The sequence below is a fragment of the Nyctereutes procyonoides genome, unplaced genomic scaffold (assembly GCF_905146905.1).
Source record: "Nyctereutes procyonoides isolate TBG_1078 unplaced genomic scaffold, NYPRO_anot_genome, whole genome shotgun sequence".
In the NCBI taxonomy this organism is placed as follows: domain Eukaryota; kingdom Metazoa; phylum Chordata; class Mammalia; order Carnivora; family Canidae; genus Nyctereutes; species Nyctereutes procyonoides.
Window position 1 is genome coordinate 16,813,789 of NW_026575043.1, and position 17,528 is coordinate 16,831,316.

At 36.7% G+C, this 17,528-nt stretch overlaps 1 protein-coding gene across 1 annotated transcript in view; it reads left to right on the top strand.

The window, feature by feature from the left end:
- The window catches only part of LOC129508221 (uncharacterized), a gene marked incomplete at its 5' end in the record, with an annotated part of 286,519 nt that overhangs the window by 201,056 nt on the left and 67,935 nt on the right, over window positions 1–17,528 (top strand). Inside the window, one exon of the mRNA XM_055323237.1 lies at window positions 4,733–4,896. Coding sequence (XP_055179212.1) covers window positions 4,733–4,896 — 164 coding nt within the window. The remainder of the gene's footprint in view (window positions 1–4,732; window positions 4,897–17,528) is intronic.

Consider the following 17,528-nt stretch of genomic DNA (forward strand, 5'->3'; position numbering starts at 1 on the left):
AACGTAGGTACCTATTTTGACTTTCATCATGCTCACGAAATGAAAGGAAATCTGAATTTCAACTAAATTATGTACTTTAGATCTGGCTATGAAATATGGCCCCAAGTAAGAGAGCAGATGGATACTATAAATAAATCAATATGATCAAATAGTCAGTTATAAAATTATCTTAAGTTACCAAATAATATTCCATACCTGATGTATTTCTCCTTTCAAGAAGAAAAAGAAAAGTTTACAATTGGGTTACGTGTGTTTAAACTGTACTCAGTGGGCCAAACGGATTACAGAGGTGGGCATTTTGATGGACTCTACTCATTAACAGTGTTTGAAATGTGCTTTCAGAATGAAATCCTATGAAAATGTAAATTCTGAGTCAGCAGCTGGAGGGGTCTGCGATTCTGCATTTTAACAGATTCCTAGGTGATGCCAGAGATGTTGGTGTATGGGCCAGGCAGCACTGTGACAAGGTGCTGGGTGCTTTACTCTCCATTTCCTTTGTTTGCTAGGCTGGACTTTCACTTGCTCAAGGTTCCTGGGGTGTTCTCAACAAGACTGGGGACCTGGATGCACTGAGTCTATTAGTGGCTTGCTAGGCTCTGTGTGAGGGTTCTGATAGCTTATTTCTAAGTGGCACATGCTCTGCTAGAGATGCTCAGAACCTGTAAACAAGTGTTCTAGTTGACCCTGCAATCATAGAGATCATTTAACATTATTAAAATGAATTAAAAGCAGTGCACATTGAGCCTACCAACGTTTCTATTTTTTTAGTCTCACTGCTGAGGATTAAAGGAAGAGCCAGGCACCAAGGAACGTTTGGAAGGCTGACTTGTTTCCAAGTCAGCAACCACCCTCTGGAGTCTCAATACCATTGAACACCTTGGTGACAGGTCGGAAGTGGTTGCATTTTCAACCCCATCTCTTAGTATTTCCCCCCTTGATCATCAACCTTATTTGGATTCTGAGTGGACTGAGCTGGAGCCAACTGGACTTTGTCCGTGTTCTGACTTCCCTCAGACTTACGGTTAGCAAGGGGGAGACCATGTCATCAAGGATGGTTGAACAGGAGGTGTAGAGAGGAATGCTGTTGGCATTCCGAGAGGATCCTTTTCTGTGGCATCTCACAATTTCTGCCAGAGGCCTGATGTGCATATTGAGCAGATGGGGTGCCACTCTGATCCTATGGCAACACCACACGTGAAGCTGTGTGGGGAGGATGAGCAGCTGTGTCTATCATCTTCTGAGATCTCATCATACAGAATGTGTGCAGCCCTCCTGGAATGGCTCTCCTTATTCCAATCAGGTCCTCTAGAGAGATTAATAGCTGAGTGGTCCACTGTATCAAAGGCGGCTGACAAAATGAGCGGTCTAAATTTACTCTGGGGCCTCTGATGTAATCTACAGGAAAGCAGCCTCCAGCAGGGCCATCTCAGCACCGGTTCAGAGGTCTGTAACCTGATGGAAGCTGACTTGGATTCTAATAGATGATTATAGCACCCATATCTTTCTCCACTTGGAGAGAAAAGCTGAAGGCTCGTTCCCAATCTGCACAATTATTGATTCTCCGGTTAGAATCCATCAGGCTTCATTGTAGATGACATCTAATTTTGCTGTCTTTAAAAAAACTTTAAAGCTGCATGCAATCCACAAAGTGACAGCACTGGGGCTGACACATGGACACGCCCATTAATTAAATCAAAAGTCACATTCTAACATGCTCTCCAGTGACTTATCAGCACACCAAGTTTGGAAAGTCCTGCTCTAAAGCAGTGGTTCTCAAAGTGAGGCCACTGGACAAATAGCATCAATTTCACCAGGGAATTTAATTGCAATGCAAATTGAAATGTAAGATGTCAGACCCAGCCCCAAATCTATGAAGTCAAAAAGTTTGGGAAGGGGCCCAGCCTCTGAGAAGGGCCTATTGTGTTTTAACAAGCCTTCCAGATGATTCGCATGCTCATTAAATTTAGAGAACTGCTGCTCCACATGGGATCATAGTTATCATAGATTGAATGTCACTCATGAGATTCAACTTGCCTAGGTTCATCCTTCCAGTTCTTTCAGCACTTCCTTTCAGCAGATAAAGTCAGGGATCACTTGTATTTGATCCTGGTCAGCCAGCCAAGAGAGAGGCTACTTTACTTTACCGATATATTATGTTCTGGATTTTAAATGGCAATCTAAAAAGAGATGTGGCAGATGGAATGGTTTGAGGCTGAGGCATTGAGTGGCTGTTGCTGCTAATAACATTTTGTTAGTCTCTCAGTTTGCTGGCTCAGAGGTTGGCAAAGCATTCCCGGATCCCCATTGATGATACAACAATTACCCTGAGTTCATAAATTCCTTCTCTGCCTGAGCCCCAATCTAGATAAAAAGTAGAGGAAGGATTTGCTGTTGAATGTTTTAATTGATCAGCATGTATTTATTGACTATATATTCTGCACAGGATTTTAACAGAAACAGTAAGTATGGCACTGTTTCTTCAATATAGGTGGATAAGAATAATACATAAGAACAAAGATCAAACAAAGGTACACTGCAAGTGTCTTCATTCAGCAAATGATTCTTGAAAATCCATTGGAAGTGATCACAGATTAATAGAAAGAGGATAGACTTGGAGTTGGGGAAAGTGCGTTCTGGTCACAGCCCTGCCATTTGTCAGCTATAATGACATTAGATAAGTCAGTCTTCAACTGCTTCATATGTATCAAAAAAAGTAATAATACCTACAAATAGTACCATCTACCTTACTCACTTCACAGTATTGTTGGGACAACCAATTGGAAATACACCTTGAAAAATCTAAGGCACCATACATATAAACTGAAAGGAACAAGGATGAGGATTTTAATGAAGTAATGATACTTATGCTCTATGTACAATACAGGATGTAACAGACCTTGCCCTGATCCACGCAGGAACTTACAGTCTAGTCGCAGAATCACATACACAAAGATGAAGTACGGGCACTGTGTGATGAATGCCATCTGGCATATCACTCATTCCCTTATATCCTCCAAGTCTTTGTTCAAATGACACCTTTTCTCATTTCAATATTTAATAACACACCTCCATCCCTCCTATACTTTTTTCTGTTTCATGTGTTTCTTCAAAATGCCATCTTCTGGGATCCCTGGGTGGCTCAATAGTTTAGTGCCTGCCTTTGGCCCAGGGTGCGATCCTGGAGTCCCGGGATTGAGTCCCATGTCGGGCTGTCTGCATGGAGTCTGTGTCTCCCTCTGCCTGTGTCTCTGCCTTTCTTTCTCTCTCTATCATGAATAAATAAAATCTTAAAAAAAAATGCCATCTTCTAACATACCATATTTATTGCTTAATCTTACTTGCTTATCCCCCAGCACCCCTACCCCAACTTAAGTGTAAACTCCAAGAACATGGGGCTTTTATCTAATTTTAGTCACTCTTCTATCTTCAGAGCTTAATGACACATGGTGAGTATTCACAACAACGTGTGTGGACCAAATGGATGATTAGCATCTATTGATTAGATAATGTTATTGGCATCAAATATATATCATTATTTGTGTATGTCACCAGTGAATCCTACGTCTCTTTCTTTACCTTTAAGAAATAGCAGCAGGGGAAGATCTAGAATAGGAGAAATGTATGACAACACTTACCGATCTTTGCCTAAAGCCCAAGTGACAGATTCACATTCTGCAAGGTAGACCAATTAATAAGTACAGAATATAAAAATCAAAGTTTTAGTGTAGTAATAAAAGAAATATTGGTTGGGAGTCAGAATATCTGACTTCTAGTCATTGTTCATATGTTAAAGGATATTTTGGTGTAGGGAAGACATAGATTAACCTCTCTGAGCTTCTGTTTTTGTTTTGTGTGTGTGTGTGTATGTGTGTGTTTCTGAGGTTCTGTTTTTATCTATACATTTGTAGTATGGATTAGTTTTGATCATGCTCTTTTAAGCTATACTTACTTATATAATTGTCAGTTTAAAAAGTTAAGAAATTCTTCCTCCTTTTTTACACTGAAGAAAATATGCTTTATTTACATTTACATTACATACCACTTCCACCTGATACCAGAAAGTCATAATTACAGAACACATATGTTTTGTAAAATTCAAGGGTCAAAGATGTCAAATGGCAATGTTCTAGGTCTGTAGCATTTAATATTTTTTTAAAGACCTTATTGCCTTGTATTTATTTCTAATTCATACAGAATACGTTTTCGTTGTCTAAAATAAGAACTTATGGTTAAATTGACCTAATGTAAATTTTGGTTTTCAAGCGCACATTAAATAGCCTGATAACTTTTTTATAAGTTTCTAAAATAAGCCATCTATTTTATGCATAGCACAAATTAAATTCCTTTCAAATCTGCTTCAATGAGAAAGGGGTATTTCCACCATCATATTTAATTTCTTCATATCTTGTGATCATTAAGTTCAGAAGTTAATAGTACATAAATAATACATGGTTTTTCCTTTATGAATTGCATGTAGAGTGTACACATTTAAAAGCTTATAGGGAAAAATGAGGAAAAAAAAGAAAAAAAAAAAACAACTGCTAAACCAGCCATGCAAACCCAGTCTTTTTCTTTTCTTTTGCATAGCTGAAGATCTGGTGATCTTTAGTACCTTGAGAATTTAATTTAAAAACAAATTATGGTATCAAATGGTTTTCATGTATTTAAATTAATCTAACTTGATGATCAGTGTTTCCATCCTTATTTCTTAAATTTTCTTTTCTTTTCTCAGAGGCTTATGCATAATGGGGACACTCCCATAGCTGATGCAGCAAAGCTGTACTGGGTGTTTGTAAGAACCATGGAATCGGGAGTTCTCGGTATAATGCTCACCGTGTTAATTTACGTGTTGCTGTTCATCATTTCTTCTTTGATTTTATATTTGTATTGTCTCAGGTAAGGTGCTTCAGTGCTTTGGGTTCAGGGTGTTCAGTCTGCAGTCTTGTTGTGCATTTGAGCTGTGACTGTATGATTAGAGAAAAGAAGTTAGATCCACATCTATATGTCTAAGATAGAAATGTCCTTGGTTAGGGCACCTGGGTGGCTCAGTTAGTTAAGCATCTGCCTTTGGCTCAGGTCATAACACCGGGGTCCTGGGATCCAGTCCTGTGTTGGGTACCCTACTCAGTGAGGAGTCTACTTCTCCCTCTCCTTCTGCCCTCCTCATCCCCCACCCTGCTCGTGCTCGCTCTCTCTCTCTCTCTCTCCCCCTCTCTCTCATGTATGCTTTCTCTCAAATAAATAGAGTCTTAAGAAAAGAAAAAAAAAAAGAAAAAGGAAATGTCCTTGTTTGTTTGTAACAGATATCACAAAGTCCAGCTGAGAAGCTAATCAACTTTCAGGGAAATGTTTTCTCTCCATAATAGAGAGATCTCCTTTTTCTGTAAACCATTATACTTGTCTCTTCAAACTAGGGGCCAACCAGAAACAAGGATATCCAATAATAACCTGGTAAATTTCCTGAGAAGCTTATGTAAAATTATTTTTTTTCTCTTCCTTCCAACCCAATTTCTTCCCATTCTTTCCACCCACCCCCCTGCCAAAATCACCAAGAGAAGTATCATCCTTCAGCTTTGATTCTGAATATCTTAGGGTTTGGCTTTCCCGGTCACTCATCAAGCAAGCAATGTATGTATATGAAGAAACAGAAAAGCAACAAATTCGAGTATAAAAAGTGCTAGGAAGACTTTTCACTCTGTTGGTGGTTTCCTTTGCTTTACAGAAGCTTTTGAGTTTGAAATAGTCCCACTAGTCCATTTTTGCTTTTCTTGCCTGTATTTTTAAAAGCCATTTTCATATCTATGAAATCATTGGCAAAACTAATGTCATGAAACTTTATCCTTATGGTTTTTTGTAGAATTTTTGCAGTTTCAAGTCTTATATTTAAATCTTTAATCCACTTTGAGTTGTTTTTTGTGTGTGGTATAAGGTAAGGATCCAATTTCTTTCCTTTGCATATGGATATCCAGTTTTTTTTTTCAGCACCATTTGTTGAAAAGATCATACCTTTTCCATTTAATATTCTTGAAGATCAGTTGACTACATGCATGGAGTTATTTCTGGGCTCTCTAGTCTGTTTTAATTGTCTATTTGTCTATATTTATGCCAGTGATATACTGTTTTAATTACTGTAGCTTTGTAATATATCCAGCAACTCTGCTTCTAGAGATTTACTCAAAAGAATTAAAATCAGGATCTTAAAAGAGATATTAGCACCCCTATGTTCATTACAACATTATTCACAATAGCCAAGATGTATAAACAACCTAAATGTTCATCAACAGATGAATGGGTAAGGAAACTGTGGTACACATACAATGAAATATTATTCAGCTTTGAAAAAGGACATCTTGTAATATGTGACAAACATGGATGAACCTTGAGAATATTATACTAAATGAAATCAGCCAGTCACAGAAGTGCCAAACCTTCATGATTCCATTAATATGAAGTGTCTTCAATAGTCAAAGTCATAGAAGCATAGAGTGGGATGGTGGTTGTCAGAATCTAGGGTGTGTTTTCAACACACATAAAGTTTCAGTTACATAAGATAATTAAGTTCTGATATCTGCTGTGCAACACATTGTGCCTATAATTAACAATACTGTATTATACACTTAAAGAATTATTTAGATAATAGATTTCATGTTGTTTTCTTACCATAATTAAAAGAAAAGTGCTAGGAAGAGGTCAACACAAGAGTCTCTGAGAGCATAGAGTAAAGGAATCAGCACAGGTCTGGAGAAGGATTAGGGCAGTAGCCAAACACATCAGTTGAAATATAACCCTTGACTAATTTTCCAAGATTTAATATAATTTGGCTGGAAGAAAAACATAAGGAAACATATTCCTCAACACAAGAAAAATGTATGAAACTGTATGAACATGAGAAAGTTCAATATATTTAGTCACTCAAAAGTACTTTAATATGGTGGGAGTATAAGACATGGGGCAAAGGAAGTTGACTGAGATTCAAAGATTTAGATGATAAAATTGAGTTTCATGTTATGGAGCTGAATTTGTTCTAATGGTAAAGTGAAAAGTTTAAAAGATTTTTAATAATTTTAATTTTAGGAAGATCACTCTACTAATAGAAGGGAAAGTGGCAGCCTGGGTGGCTTAATGGTTTAGCGCTGCCTTCAGCCCAGGGTATGATCCTGGGAACCCAGGATTGAGTCCCATGTTAGATTCCCTGCATGGAGCCTGCTTCTCTCTCTGCCTGTGTCTCTGTCTCTGTCTCTCTCTCTCTCTCTCTCTCCCTCATGAATAAATAAATAAAAATCTTAAAAAAAAGAAGAAGGGAAAGTGGTCAGGTTGAAAGCATGGAAATCTAGTTAGAAAGCCATTTCAATAGTCTAGACACTGTCAAGAGCCTTCACTGAAGATAATAACATAGGAAATGGACAGTTGTGGAATACTGAAGGAATAGTTGACATATATAGAACTTTTGGGCTTGTTGGGAATTGAAGGTGAAGGAAATAATGACATTTAGTATAACCTTAAGTTTTGAAGTTGGGCATCTATGGGTAGATGGTGATAGCATTCTCAGAGACAGAGGTGACGTGGAGAGTAAAAATTTAGAGGAGATAGATAATCAGTTAAATTTTCATTCCTAGTTGACCTTAAGATGTCCTGGATATTGCCAAGGGAAAAAAACATCCTAAGAAGTTGGATAAATCAGTGTAGAACTCAGGCAAAACCATATAGATGGTGAATTTGTGTGGAGGAAGTCTTAAGTTTCATTGCTTTATGGGGTAGAAGGTCAATTGGAGTGGGCTGAGTAAGGGATAGGGACATAGAGTCAGGTATTACTGACTTTTTTAATATACAAAGCGATGCTATAAATGGAAAATGTTAAAAAAAAAGGTATTTTTTTTAAATAGTAGTTTTTAGGGCCACCTGGGTAGCTCAGTTCAGGTCATGATCTCCCAGTCTTGGGATGGAGCCCCAAGTGGGGTTCCATGCTGAATGCAAAGTCTTGTTTCAGGTTCTTTCTCCCTCCCCTTCTGCTACTCCACCCATTGCTCTCTCTCAAATAAATAAATAAAATCTTTAAAAAAGAATGGATTTTAACATGAGTGTGGTTTGAATATATTTATATGCAAATATGAAAATTCTAAAAGGAAGAAAATTGCAAATGGCTAAGCAAGTGAGGATAATTGAACAAGGAAATCCCTGAAAACATGAAGGATAGCACAAATGGAGACAAACCCAGGATTTGGGAAAAGAATCTTGTCCCTAGATGTGATAAGGAAGGAGATGAGGGGAAAGCAAAAAGCATGGTGGTTTGTGACAAAGCACTGAAGGAATTCACATAGGATAGACCTTATAGTTTTCTGTGAAATGGGAGGTGAGCACACTCCTCAATTCTTCCTTCCTTAGATCAATAATATAGCTGCAGTAAAGTTGAACTTGTTTTTCTGGGAAAGGGAAGAAAGTCTTCCCTGATCATTAGCTTTCATTTGACCACTAACATGTCCTGTGGCCCCAGGCAAAGATGTTCAGGCATTTTCTTATGTAATATGGTACAGATGACACATATGTGTAGATCTTACAAGAGGCTCTACATAAAGCATGACTCTATTATTTAAAATGACTAGACTTTTCTAGGGAAGTTAAAGAAATAAAATAGTACATCATGTAGTTTGGGCTTTAATAGGATTAAAAAATTGTCAGATAACATTATGTACCGTTTATTACATTGATATGTCTCTTCTCACTTAAAATACGGTGAATGTTTGCAACCATGCATTTCTCTGCCCAAGGTTCACATTTTTGTTATCAAGATTGCTTGTAAAGTACGAAAAAGGAAGTGTAGAATTTATGCACCGAATAACTAGGATTTAATATTTTTTTCTGCCTAAATGAAATAGTGATTTGCTTTAAAATACAACAGAAGGATTACCCCATGAGAAAGCATGGATAGGAGGAGTGAGCAGCTCTGTAATGGATGGAAAAATGATTTGGGAAAAGGTAAGACAAAAAAAGTGTCAGGACATCATAGAGAATGGGTCTGAAAAAGTCTAAGAGGAGTAAGTTTTGTGCACTCTCTCAAGATAGGTCCTCACTGTTATCCATGCTTATCCTGTCCCATCAGAACCAGACATGCTCAGTAACCCCCAGGTTTTGCTAGTGTTTTAGAAGGAAATGCTCTTAAAATTTCTTTAGGTAATGATAGAGGTAACACCAATCTCCTGCAGGGAAAATACTTGTATTTTTTTGTATGCATAAAGTTGCTCTAATATGTCAGCTGAAAGATCGCTTTACTGATGTTTGCACAGCATCTCTCTCTAAAATGTTGGAGAGCTGAGTGGCCCTGTTCTTCTATCCAGCAAGCGCTGCCATCAACAGAGGCATCTGGTCAATGAAGTGGGGTTTGCTCTGGCATAAAAGTAGGCAAAGAGATACAAAAATCATAAGAACTCATCTTCGTGAAAGGTGCCAATATGGATTTGTGCATGTTGACTGATTTAGGTTAGCATTCTTAATCCAAACATTTAAGCAACAGTCGTTAAGTCTTCTGGGCTTTTGGATCAGTCCTGTCGAAACATGTGATAACATGACTAGTATTATAGGAACACAAAGGAGATTAAGTCTGTTGTGCAGACTGTTAACAGAGAATTTTGTCTAGCTCTGGGCACCGAAAGCTCTACATTATAAAGACTGGCTGTGTAAGCTCCAGATTGGACCCTATTGAGTTTGACTGATTGGATCTTATTCCTCCAAGAGCCTGAGTAATTTATTGCTGAAGGGTTTCTACTAGAAAAATTCTCCCTCTCCATGGCTCTAGTAGGAGAGTTGACCTGCATGAGGAAGTTCCTGACCTTAGTGTAATTATCTGAACTGGATTTTATAGCTTTAAAAAAAGCATTAATCTTTTTAATGCTTCTTCCTTATTATAGGAAGAATATGTTATTTAGGAAAAAAATTGAAACTACAGAAAGGAAACAAAAAATAAATCTAAAAACACCGATAATATCACCATTGAGACAAAACATTGTTAATCATTTGATAAAATTATTTCAATTTTTCCCCACGTGTATTTATTTTTAAAAGTTGAAATTATTTTGCAAGAATAACTCCATATGTTGATTTTAAAATTAATATTGTATGATAAATATTTTCATATTCTTTACTTACTTCATGAACATTTAATGTCCACACATTATTTTATACCAGATAAGCAGTATAAAATATTTAAATATTTCTTTGTTCCTGGACAATAGATTGTTTCTCATTTTTGTGCATCTTATAAATAATTCTGATGAACATCTTAAGACTCTGGGTCTTGTTCACATTTTAGATTATTTTTGAAGAGTATCCTAGTGACCCAGAAATACTGTTTCAGATAGAATGATGTTTCTAAGACATTAGATAATATTGCAAAGTTGTGTTTTTGAAAAGTTGTATGGATTTATACTTCTATAGAAGTGCATGGGGGATCTGACCAAATCATGTTCACATTGTTAATTTTTTTTTAATGGGATTTCAACCTTTTCTAAATGTGCCCTCCTTTGTTCCTAGTCACTAAACATTCTTAGTATGCTTATAACTCATTTATATATCCTCTTTGTGAATTGCCTTTTAAGTGTCCCTTTGGCTTTCTTTCTATGAGTATTCAAATGTTTTCCTTACTGAGTTATATGAATTTTATATATATTATAGTTTTAACCCTTCTGTCATATTGTAATGGATGTTTTCTCCATTTGACAATTAACTTTTAAATCTATTTTTGATGTTTTAGAAAAATAGGTATTATAGGGGCATCTGGCTGGCTCAGCTAGATCTTGGGGTTGTGAGTTCAAGCCCTACATTGGATGTAGAGATTACTTAGAAAAACAAATATTATAATTCATATACTGCAAAGCCTTTTGATCATTTAGACTATTTAAATAGATATTAAAATTTAAAAATCCTTCCTCATTCAGAAATGTTATAACTACTTACTTCTATTCTCATAAAGGCTGAATTTTTTTCATTGAACTCCTTATCATTAGTCATGTAGAATTCATTTGATATGGATAGTATCTAGGTCTAAACAAGACACTTTTTATTTCATTTTACTGGTCTTTTCTCTCAATTGACATTATATTTAGATATTAACTGTTTTGCCATTTTGTTTTACTTTGGGAAATTTTAATTCTCAGCTCATGTTTCCATTGGATAAATGAAACTCCTCTTTTCTAGAGCATTTTTAAAAACTTACATTCTGAACAAACATTAATAAATAACCATCTATAGGCATTGGCATGAAGGAAATCTGTGAAGACCATCTACATGTCTCTAGGTGTTTGTTTCACGTGGCCTTGAAATGCTTCTCATAACCCTTCTGGGTAAAGCCTTTGTTAATATTATATGGAACCTTTCACTCTAAATCCTTTATCTGAGTAGCCCAAAAGATCTACAGGCTGCTTACATATTTCTTTATAATATTCAGGGAATGAGAAATCACAATTTAATTTAGATTTGCTTAAGCTTTTATATTCCTGGAAGCTGTACACAAATCTGAAAGACTGATACTCAAGTTAATTAGTTTTTGGGAGTGTTGATGTCTTCTTAATCATTGACTTAATAGTTCCAAATAGCCTTATAAGTTTTAGCTGTGGCCACTTATTACTTAGGAAAATTAATTTAGATTAAAATAATTTAAAGGTAGGTTTTGATGGGAATATTATGAGCATATTCATTGTCTAGGGAATACAGATAAGATAAGCAAAGATTTTCCACTTTCTGAATCAACCTTCTTTACAATATTCCTCACTAAAAGCAAACTATTATTTACCATGTGGAGAAAAAGATTATAAAAATTATCCAATTCATATACAGCTAACCAATTTTCATACCCCTTGAAACTGTCACCTAGTATGGTCACTCAATGCCCTAATAGCCCTAATGGACTATGAATATTGTGACATGTTTTATATAGGAATAGCCCTATTTAAAAGATTTGGATCTTACACTGGGTCAGCTCCAGAAAACTGAATGACTAATCAAAATAGTTCATTACTTTGGGTCCAGATAACTCATGGATCATTCATGAGCCCAAAGGCCATCAGTATCCTCTCTCTGTTCCTCAGGCCCTAAGTTCTTTGGTGTAGGCAGTTGAGTTCATGCTATCTTTTCTTCCACAAACAGCCACATCTATTTCTACCTCAACTAACCCCATCTGGAGCTGCAAGAAGCTGGGTCAAAGATAAACTGAACATTTCTTGATACGCTCTTCTCTTGCAAAGATAAAATAAAAGCTGCTCAGTTAAGTTGAAGTCAATCAGTCATTTGATAAATCAGCTTTTGATGAATTAGTGTCCTTCTGATACCTCTAAGACAAAAGAAAGTAAAACAGTCTACCACAACTTCTGTTTTCATCCCAAATTTGTGGGAAACTGGGCATGTGGGTTTCTACCAATGAGAAGCAAATGTCAAGAAGGTATGTGTATCCAGAGAAAGAGGCAATGTCCATACTCTCGTACAGACACAGTCCAAATCACTGGTGTGGGCTTCTCTGAGGCCACGGGGGTGAGGAATGACCTTTCCCACTTCTAGGTAACTATCTCCATCTGTGCAGGAGCCAGTGTCATTCCCTACTTCTATCAGCATCCTGTATAATAGGTACAATTCTCTAAAAGATTTTTATCATACTTGTCACTGAAGTAATTAAACAAAAAACTGAATACTCAAAAAGAGCAACTATTTTGCTTTGCTTCCATAAGACAATGAGGATTCCATGTGTATAAAGTAGTACCTCAAACACTCAAATCATGTATTTAAAATGCTACGTAACATGACACTCTGGACTCTGGAAGGCAAAGTCCTCTACTCTAGAATTCACCATTGTCTTCTCTGTACCCAGAAAAGTGTCTAGAACACAATAGACACATGAACAATATTTGTTGAATTAAAGCCACAAATAAATCAAGGAATATATTTTCTTTTCCTTTTATTTTTAAAGATTTATTTATTTATTCATGAGAGAGAGAAAGAGAGAGACAGAGAGAGAGAGAGAGAGGCAGTGCCACAGGCAGAGGGAGAAGCAAACTCCATGCAGGGAGCCCAATGCAGAACTCGATCAGGATCACGACCTGAGCCAAAGGAAGACGCTCAACTGCTTAGCCACCCAGGTGCCCCAAGGAACATATTTTCTTAATGATGTAGACATACCTCTTTCAAATATGGCTCACAAGCCATCTGTTAAAATGACTCTAGTTCCCAAGTATTTTTCATTCTGAACTCTCCACTGGAATATAATAGAGAAGTGTGAAAAAGACATACACACAGTACACACAGCTTTCATGTGTGTTAATTTGACTTACCCAAGTAATTAGAATGGATTTTGAATTTGAGTTTTTTGACAACACCCAACTTTACAAAATCACAGTGCCATGTGGATGGAGGAGTCTAAAAGAGTCATAATGATGTGCAAAACATTTAGGCATTGGATGCAAAAAAAACCCCACAAAAAAACCAGAGGAACCAGGGAAGTGCTAAACACATAGTAGACATACAATGCTTTGTGACTCTCTTCTCACCAGTTCTCTGTCCTGATGTGGTATTTCCAAAACTCAGTTCCACTTGCCCCAGCTTTCATTCTCTATCACACTCTCCAAGTAGCTTTTTCTTTTTATTCATCTGGTGAGGAGGTTCATATGAAGCTTAGATGCTCAAAACTACCAGTAGGTTCCTAGAGATCACGATCACACTTGTGAAGGAGCTGTCATTCTGCAAGGTCACAGATGGTAGAAGTATCTCAGCCTTTAGTCTGGCTTAAGTGCTGAAGCAGCACCATTTATTTATTTATTTGTTTGTTTGTTTATTTATTTTGTTTGTTTGTTTGTTTTTTGGAGTTAACACTGATCATGAGACCAGGACCTCTCATCAGCCCCGGGCTCTCCCAGTGGCCAAGACCTCACAGTTGAGTTTGATTTGAAAAAATGCTGTCTTAGTTCTTCTGGTTAACTTTACTCTTTACAGTTTGGATTTTCCTATAAAACTGATGTACCTACATAACCTGAGTCAGTACCCTCATGGAAGTAGAAGACACTGTGAACTGGAGGAGCTGATCCTTGTGACCATTAGAATGAACAAGAAAGAAGAGAACTCTAACTCTAATATATGATTGGATCTCACAGTTATCTTAGAATATCTGAGGATAGGGTTCAAAATAACTTCCATCATGTGCCATATAAATTGATATACTGGAGGTTCCACAGAGGGTGTTTAGTATTTTCCTTTCAATCACTAAATAGTAATTTCTGACATTTCCTGAGCACTTACTGCATGTTAAGTCCTGATTTGAATATAGTATGTGGTTACTTCATTTAATCCTGACAATTCAGGATCTGTTAACATTGTCTCCTTTTCATACATGAAGACACCAAGCCTTAGTGACTTTAAGTAATTTACCTAAGGTTACACAGTAGGCCAATGTCTCAGCTGATACCCATATGAAGTCTTTCTAATTCCAGAAAGGCAAGATTACTTGTACATCATATTTCTTAATTTTTTTAAAAAAAATTTTAAGTTAATTAATTTATTAATTTGTTTGAGAGAGCACACAAGTAGGGGGAGGAGCAGAGGAAGAGGGACAAGTAGACTGTGCACTGAGCACAGAGCTTACTTGGGGCCCAATCTCACCATTGCAAGGTCATGACTCAAGCTGAAACTAAGAGCTACCCAGACACCCCCATATTTCTTAATTTTTTTAAACAGTGAGGTTACTTAAAATTCATATTTGTGGTTAATTTTCACCTAACAAATGAATATGATGTAGTGGTTTGATACTTGGATTGAAGATTGTTTGGCCTGGCTTGAATCATGGCTCTGTCACTTCCTAATTGTACAACCTTTGGCAATAGTTCTACCCCATGATTCTTTTCTTATCTTTAAATTGTATATAGTGAAAAAAGAGTAAAACCTTGTTTTTTTTTAGATTCTGCATATGAATGAAATCATATGGTATTTGTCTTTCTCAGACTGACCTTGTTTAACAAAATACCCTCTAGATCCATCCATGTTGTTGCTAATGGGATAGTTTTATCCTTCTTTATGGCTGCATGTGTATACACACACATGCAATATACACTGTTTTCTTCTTTCCACTTATCTACGGATGGACATGAGTTGCTTTCATATTTTATGCTATTTCAAATCATTCTGTAGTAAACATAGGGGTACATATATCTTTTCAAATTAGTGTTTTCATTTTCTTTGGGTAAATACTCAGTAGTAGAATTGTTGGATCAATAAAACAAATGAATAAACAAAAAGACAAAAAAGCAGAATCAGACCCATAAATACAGAGAACTCACTGATGGTTGTCAGAATGAAGAGGGTGGGGAGGTGGGCAAAATGGATGTAGGGGAGTGGGAAACACAGATTTCCAGTTTTGGAATGTATAAGTCATGGGAATAAAGGGCACAGCGCAGGGATATAGTCAATGATACTGTAACAGTGTTGTATGGTGACACATGGTGGCTACACCTGTGGTGAGTGTAGAATAAAATATAAAAAAATCAAACCACTATATTGTACACCTGAAACTAATGTAACATTGTGTGTCAACTATACTCAAAAAAATGTTAGAAAAAAGAGTAAAAGTTTAATCTGCTTCTTGGGAATGAATTAATTGATTTAAATAGTATATTTTGGGGCACTTGGGTGACTCAGTGGTTGAGCATCTGCCTTTGGCTTAGGTCGTGATCCTGGGGTCCTGAGATTGAGTCCTACATTGGGCTCCCCATACAGAGCCTACTTCTCCCTCTTCCTATGTCTCTGCCTCTCTTTCTGTGTCTCTCATGAATGAATAAATAAAATCTTTAAAAAATAGTATATTTCTAACAGATTTCTAATTTAGGCCGCTCAGTTGAGTCCTTAAAAAAAAATAGATTTTATTTATTTATTTAAATATAGAGCATAAATAGGGGGAGGAGCAGAGGGAGATAATCTCTAGTAGACTCTGTTGAGTACCAATCATGACCTGAGCTGAAAACTAGAGTTGGACACTCAACCTACTGAGCCACCCGGTCACCCCAAATCCATTTAGTTTTAAAATTCAGTTCTTAAAGGTAAATATGACTTTAATTTATCATTCTCAATTAACTGACAATTCTACATATATATGTCACTAGAGCTTCAAAATTGACATTCTGAAAAGAAATTCATGCTCTCCTCCAAATCACTTCATCTAGGGTTTCCTGTCTCAGTACAATATGAAGATCACCCATCCAGTTCTAAGAAAGAGGAAAGAGAGAGAAAGAGAGGAAGGAAGGGAAGAAAGAAGAAAAAGAAAGAGAAAAGAAAGAAAGAAAGAAAGAAAGAAAGAAAGAAAAAGAAAGAAAAAGAAAGAAAGAAAGAAAGGAAGGAAGAAAGAAAGAAAGAAAGAAAGAAAGAAAGAAAGAAAGAGAAAGAAAGAAAGAAAGAAGAAAGAAAGAGGAAAAGAGCAAAGGAAGAAAGGAAAGGAAGTGGAAGGAAAGAGGGGAAGGAAGGAGGGAGGAAGGAGAGTCTTACAACTAGTCTCTTTATATTCCTTTTTGCTTCTTTCAATCTATTTTCCTTACAGTAACCAGAATGATTTTTAATTAAAAAGTATTTTATCACATCTTGCCTTAAATCCATGTAATGGCTTCCCATTGTTCTCACATTAAGAGCTCTTGACATGAGTATACCACCCAAATACTCTGTGCTTTCCTTGTCATTCTGCACTCTTCCTGCCAGCTGCAGGGCCCCTGTAGGCTCCTTTGTAGCCCCTTCCTGGGATTTTCACCTGTCCCTTTCCCTATTGCTTGCACTTACCAAGTATTTGGCATTTGGTAAGCAAGAGTGAATATTTGTCGACTGAGATAATGAATTAATGAACAGTAAATGAAGAAAATGATTGTTCCCTTACAAACATGAGACCACACGTATTTTGAAGGATATAAACTTCATAAACTTATGACAGAGCTATCTCTGGAAATAGGGGTAGAGGGGTTCCTGACAATTTCCTATTATGTGTGTCTTTTTATTTTCTGAATTTCTTTTTTTTTAAGATTTTATTTATTTATTTATTCATGAGAGACACACACACACAGAGAGGCAGAGACACAGTCAGAGGGAGAAGCAGGCACCATGCAGGGAGCTGGATGTGGGACTTGATCCCAGGTCTCCAGGACCACACCCTCGGTTGAAGGGGACGCTTAACCGCTGAGCCACCTGGGCTGCCCTGAATTTCTTTTTCTTTTCTTTTTTTAAAAAACATTTTATTTATTTATTCATGAGAGACAGAGAGAGAGAAGCAGAGACACAGGCAGAGGGAGAAGCAGGAAGCAGGAGTTCGAAGTGGAACTTGATCCGGAGACTCCAGGATCACGCCCTAGGCCAAAGGCAGGCTCCAAACCTCTGAACCACCCAGGGATCCCCTGAATTTCTTTTTCTAAAATTATTTTCCCCTTCTTCATTTTCTTTTCTTTTCTTTCTTTTCTTTTCTTTCTTTTCTTTTTTCTTTTCTTTCTTTCTTTCTTTTTTTTTTTTTTGTATTTATCTTTTCCTCTATT